This window comes from Populus euphratica, unplaced genomic scaffold (assembly GCF_000495115.2).
Source record: "Populus euphratica unplaced genomic scaffold, PopEup_1.0 scaffold151.1, whole genome shotgun sequence".
Lineage (NCBI taxonomy): Eukaryota > Viridiplantae > Streptophyta > Magnoliopsida > Malpighiales > Salicaceae > Populus > Populus euphratica.
In genome coordinates this window covers 148745-154866 of record NW_011500039.1, presented here as the reverse complement: position 1 = coordinate 154866, position 6122 = coordinate 148745, and the positions used below count along the sequence as shown (strand labels likewise).

General features: G+C 37.7%; 1 protein-coding gene across 1 annotated transcript; it reads left to right on the top strand.

Annotated features, from left to right (window-relative positions):
- LOC105107187 (5'-nucleotidase domain-containing protein 4-like) lies at window positions 1–6122 on the top strand. Its single transcript, XM_011001021.1, has 16 exons — window positions 1–375; window positions 517–614; window positions 981–1100; window positions 1253–1458; window positions 1822–1921; window positions 2870–2941; window positions 3029–3076; window positions 3161–3238; window positions 3321–3440; window positions 3758–3863; window positions 4256–4419; window positions 4655–4789; window positions 5188–5318; window positions 5539–5601; window positions 5713–5791; window positions 5879–6122. Exons 1-16 carry the CDS (start codon window positions 108–110, stop codon window positions 5948–5950), a joined length of 1860 nt encoding a protein of 619 aa, XP_010999323.1. The 5' UTR covers window positions 1–107; the 3' UTR covers window positions 5951–6122.

The window sequence follows — 6122 nt, the reverse complement described above, 5'->3', positions numbered from 1 at the left end:
TGTACTTGGAGAAATTAAATTTTTACCATATGCTTTGGATTTTGAGACCAATCTACTCGGAGTAACAATTGTTAGAGCAAGTGAAGCAACTACTATCTTAGCCTATCATGTCTGTGACGGCGGAGGTTTTGGCCAAATTCTGGTTGGCGCAGCAGAGAGAAACCCGTTGTGGTGCTCCATTGTCTAATTCTCCTCTTTTTGTCAGACTCATGTTTGCAAACACCACTAAAACAGCTCGGATGATGGTGGTGTGCCGTTGCAGTGTTGGAGACCAAATCTTCTCTGTCACACCCTCTACTAATTACGAGTTTGATTATTTAGGACAGAGCACTAAAGGGGATTTGAATCTTAACTTCGACCATCTTGACGCTTTTGGTATATCTCTCTCTTTTGCAAATTCACATGTAGGAATTGCTGTCCGCAAACAATGTCTGATTGCGTGTTTCTAGTGATAATTGTTTTTTTTTTTTCGACTTGTTTGTTAAAGCGTTGCACTTTCTTGTACATTCCATGCAGGAATGGATGGTCCGGCAACTTTACAAGGTCCAATTGAGGAGGTTGCTATGAAGGAGGCAGAGGAAGCTGAGGATTTGCTTAATGACTTGGGCATTTCGGTAACCCTCCTTTCCCTAAATGACTTGGGCATTTCGGTAACCCTTCTTTCCCTACCCTCTTATATTCTGTTGCTTTTCCAATGAAATGATCATAATTTATCCTCAAGATTCTCTTTATTACTGTTTTCACATTTTTGTTTGCTGCTTCTTGTGCTCAATCTTCGATTTTGATTTATTTATTTGTATTAACCCCTTCTGCTTTACTGAAATGTATTTACATGTGGTTTCTCAATCTAATTGAGAACAGCGCTTTGCGGTTTCAATATGTGAACTTCAATGCTCTTCCATTCCTGTCCTTGATGTCTACCAACTTTCGAGTTTCTCTTGTTAAGGTTCATTGTTCTAATATCATCAGATGTTTTTCAGAGTCCCTCTTCAGCAAGGAATTCATCCCGAGGTATATTTTGCAGTCGTACTTTAAATCTGAGGTCAATTAGTGCCATTGGATATGACATGGACTACACTTTGATACATTACAATGTGAAGGTGAACGGCACTTCTTCTCTCAACATCTATCCATGATTAGAACATCAAAGAAATAAAATTCTATCAATTCTACTTGTTTAGTTAGACTCGTAGTATTATATGGATTTGATCATTTGAGCTCTACTGGTGTGTATTTATTTATACTACTGCAGGCCTGGGAAGGGCGGGCTTATGATTATTGCTTGGGAAATTTACGAAGCATGGGTTTTCCAGTAGATGGGCTTGCATTTGATCCAGACTTGGTAATTAGAGGTCTTGTTATAGACAAAGAGAAGGGCAACCTAGTTAAAGCGGATCGATTTGGTTACGTAAAAAGGGCAATGCATGGCACCAGAATGTTGTCTACTCAAGATGTCAGGTGTGCTTTGAACTTTAAACCTCTTCATTTTGATTATTGACAATCCTCTTGATGGCATCCAAGGTGTATGTTATATTGCAATGATGGATTCAACTTCCCATTCTTCACCAACAGAGTATAATGTTCTATTCTAATCACACACCTGCTGCTAACATATAGGACGGTGAAATAAGCTTTTCTTGAGTCCCTTTTTATCCCTGTACGTAGTTGAACATTGCTATTTGATGGTGCATATATAGCCTGCACTGCAGTCTGCTTGACCTATGATTTAGCTTCTTCAACATTTTTTATTTGATTTGGTTTAACTCGAAAACACAAGTGTAGTATTTTCCATAGTGGTGCTTAACTTTCTATGCATGGAAGTGAGATGTATGGGAGGGAACTGGTTGATCTGCGGAAGGAGAATCGATGGGTGTTCTTAAACACACTGTTCTCTGTTTCGGAAGCTGTGGCATACATGCAGGTGAACTGTTTCAATCCATAGAAATTTTTGCCAAACTATAATTCTTTTCGTTCACTTGCCATTGAGATGTTTTGTGGCAAATAATTTGTTCTTTCTATTCTCATGGATCTTTCTGCCCCCAACTATTTCTGTTGATTTTTCTTTCTATTGACTAAGTAAACAATCATGTATACTGACATTTGAAGCAAGCTTGCATGAGTATGTGACAATGGTTTCTAATTTTCAACCCACATTTTAAAGTACTGCCAAACTTTAATAAAAATAGTTGGAAATTCATTCAGAAGATGAGAAACTTTTTGAACTTTCAGATTTATCTTTGATTAATAACTTAAACATTGGTGTGAGAGGAAAGGAAACGAAAGGAGGAGAGAGCACAAAACAATTAGCCATCCAAGATGAATTAGTTATACCACAATTTCTTAATTTTTAGTGGTGAGAATTCTTCAAGCACAGACATAATATACCCTGGTGCGTTACACATCCTGTTGTGTTAAGGGAAAGCTGTATGGAATTATGAATTTCCAGCTGACTGACAGGGCTGGTGCTTGACCATAAATTTTATTGTATTCCATAAATTTCATCATTAATTGATGCCCCAAAAATAGTAGCCCCTGAACATAGAGCATAGGATAAAATGTGCCCTTCTATGGTTTCTATAACTAATTTTAAAATTTTTCGCAAACTATATAAACCATGAGACTGTTTGATTAATCCTTGTTCTTTTGTGATTTTGGATATTTATCATTTCATCACTTTGAGAGCTAGAGCATTATGTCAAGAAAGGCCAAAATGCAGTCTCTCTTCTCGAAGGGACTCTACCTCCGTTATTGTTATTGTCACTTTCGTTGTCTTTTATGAACCATCTATTCACTGTATGCAACATTTCATTTGCTCGTGTAAAGCGACAGCATGTTAATCTTTGGTAGCCTTGTCTGATTCCACTTCCAGATGGTTGTTAGATATGATGAAGGAGCTATATCAGCCGAAATATGCCCACCTGACTATAGAGGACTTTACAAGGCATGTTTTGTAGATTATCAATTGCAACAACTAAATTGTCAGTAGGTATTTGTGTACTTTTCTTTTTATACTTAACATGATTTTCAGGCTGTTGGAAAGGCTCTATTTCGGGCACATGTAGAGGGTCAGCTTAAGGTAAATATATTAATGGGAATTCATTTTCCATTGCTTTGGTAATTTGGTCCCCGAACAATTTACTGATTGATGGCACTTATACAGAGTGAGATAATGTCAAAACCTGAATTGTTTGTGGAGCCTGACCCAGAATTACCTTTAGCACTGTTAGATCAAAAGGAGGTATTTCTTTGAACTCGTCATCTTTGATTAAGCACAACAGTATTACGATTTTATACTGGGTTTGGAGATTTTTGTATGACAGGCTGGTAAAAAGCTGCTACTCATTACAAACTCTGATTATCATTACACGGACAAAATGATGAAGCATTCATTTAACAGATTCCTACCAAATGATATGGGCTGGCGAGATCTGTTTGACATAGTGAGTATGCCTTATTTGTCAGCCTTACTTCATGGCAAGTAACTACTCTCCTCTAAGACTCTTAACAGAAGGCTCCTTTCTTTCTTTCTAATAACATATTACAAGTATCATTGGCATGACCAAAATTGAAAGATTCTCACCACCTTCCTTTCCCTTTTACCATACCAGTCCCAGGCTTAGACTACTTGAATTGTTTACTCATAACATTAAATCGTTTTCTTTGTTTGATTTATGTTCAAGATATGGATCTTCTCGACTTTGATGAAACCTTGGGTCACCTGTTAATTATGATCTCTTGTTATTCTCTACCTATGTAGGTGATAATATCTGCAAGAAAGCCAGAATTCTTTCAAATGTCTCACCCGTTGTATGAGGTGGTGACTGGCGAGGGTTTAATGCGCCCATGCTTCAAAGCTTGTAAAGGTGGTTTATGCTTTGTTCATGTTCTTGTTTTATCAATATCCCAGTGCATTCTGTATGGTAGATTTTTGTTGGATGAACAGATATTCCTGGTGTGGACAAACACATATGCTTGTGATTTTGCTGCAAATACAGCCAAATATTGATTATAAGCAGGATCTGGTGCCTATGGATTTTGACAGCTATCATTAATTGATGCTGGACAGCTTAGGGGAAGTCTAGAATTTTTTTGCTGCATTTACATCATTTTTGGACAGGAAGTCGAGTACTGTCCATCATTGTTTTTGTAAGAACTAATTGTTATTGTGCCATGAACTAACAACAAGACTTGTATTATTGCACAGTTCAATGGCCCTTAATCAACAATTTTATAAGTTTGTTATTTTCTTCCACAGGCGGATTGTACTCAGGTGGGAGTGCTCAGATGGTGGAAAACTCCTTAGATATCCATGGGGATGAAATATTATATGTAGGTGATCATATTTACACTGATGTGAGTCAATCAAAAGTCCACCAACTATGGCGAACAGCATTGATTTGTCAAGAGCTGGAAGAAGAGGTTGGAGTTCAGATTTTCTTGTACAGAAATTATAGATTGATTAAAAAATGGTATTGAAACTATTTTTAAAAGCAGTAAGAGCAGCTTTTTCCAGGGTTGAGCCACAAGTAATGTATCATGTCACTTGTATAGTTTTTGTTTTAAGAACCGAGAATCTTTGGCATTTCTGATATCCCTGATTGATCCAATACTGATAAGTGTTTCCTTTTTGTTGTTTTGAATTCTGGAACTGCAGCATAGTGCTCTGATTCATAGTAGGGGTCATCGGGCCACACTGATTGAGCTAATTAATCAAAAGGAGGTGGTAGGGGATCTCTTTAATCAACTTCGGCTAGCTCTGCAAAGGCGAAATACAGGACGTCCTGCTCAAGTGAGCATGATTCCTTGCTTAAAATATTGCTCTCGTACTTTTTTAAGCATGTTTCAGTCTATATGTGCTCCATATAGTTTCTTGTACCTGTAACGCCTTGGACAGTGTTACCTGCACATGACCTTCAGTTCCTTGCAATCCAGTGCAAATGAACTTATCAAATGCTTGCATGAACGATTATATTGTATGAGGTCGCACCTGCAGAGTACCCTAAATCCCTAATGTATCTGCAAGTAACCTTTACTTCCTTGCAATCCAGTGCAAATGAACTTATCAATTCCTTGCATGAAAGATTTAGTGTACTAGACCGCACCTGCAGAACACCTTTTTTTGACTGAACAAGTTGAAAGGAACCACTGATTGGCTGACTTATCTTGCTTCATTTTGTGTACTTTCAGACCCTTTCTGCAACTAACATGGATGATCAAGAACTCACAGAAAGCATGAAAAAACTATTAATTGTTATGCAAAGACTAGATGAGAAAATTGCTCCAATGCTAGAAGCAGATGGAGAGCTTTTCAATAAAAGGTAAGACTGGCATGGATGGTTGAATTGTAGAACCATCACTTATCTGCCCACTCACAAGACCATTGGTTAGGTTGCATCTTGGATATCCTTGGTAAGTTTGTCTATCAAGGAGCATCCTCCTCCTCCTACTCCTGGGCAGCCATCATATGAAAATTATGAGTCAGTTTTCTTTGATTCCTGTTAAGGCATATTTGAACAAAGAATTCTCATTTTGCAACAGGTGGGGATTTCTTTCACGTGCAGGTCTGTGGGATAAAAGCCACTTAATGAGACAAATTGAGAAGTACACACTTCCACTTCAAAAGTCCTCCATATATTTTCTGCATTTGATTGCGTGCTAATTTTTCTCACTTTTCAATGTTGTTGAGAATGGCCTGCATAATTTTAATTGCAGGTATGCTGATATATATACCGCCAGGGTCTCAAATTTCCTCCACTACACCCCTTTCATGTACTTCCGTTCACAAGAACAGGTACGATGACATTCTTCATCATGTTTTCTGATGATGTATTTATTTTGGTAAATGAACTGACCCTCCATATTTCGTTTCCAATCGCAGACGTTGGCTCATGATTCGCATTCATACTACCAAACACAGATTAATGGGTCTGCCGGTGACAACCAGTGCTAATTAAGACTAATAATTTGAATTGAAACTCTGCAAGTCGTGTTGTTAACAGCTACAGTAATGCTGATGATATCATGTATGACTGTTGTTCTATACACTGCACTTATTTCAACAATAAAACCATGATTGTGTTTTGCAACGACTTGTATGTGTATATAGTTGGGGGGTTGCCATC

Excerpts from the sequence above, each read along its gene's own strand:
- LOC105107187 (XM_011001021.1), top strand. The coding sequence starts at position 108 with ATGTCTGTGACGGCGGAGGTTTTGGCCAAATTCTGGTTGGCGCAGCAG. Across the intron at positions 2,942-3,028 it reads ACTATAGAGGACTTTACAAG|GCTGTTGGAAAGGCTCTATT; the intron begins GCATGTTTTGTA and ends CATGATTTTCAG. Across the intron at positions 3,077-3,160 it reads ATGTAGAGGGTCAGCTTAAG|AGTGAGATAATGTCAAAACC; the intron begins GTAAATATATTA and ends GCACTTATACAG.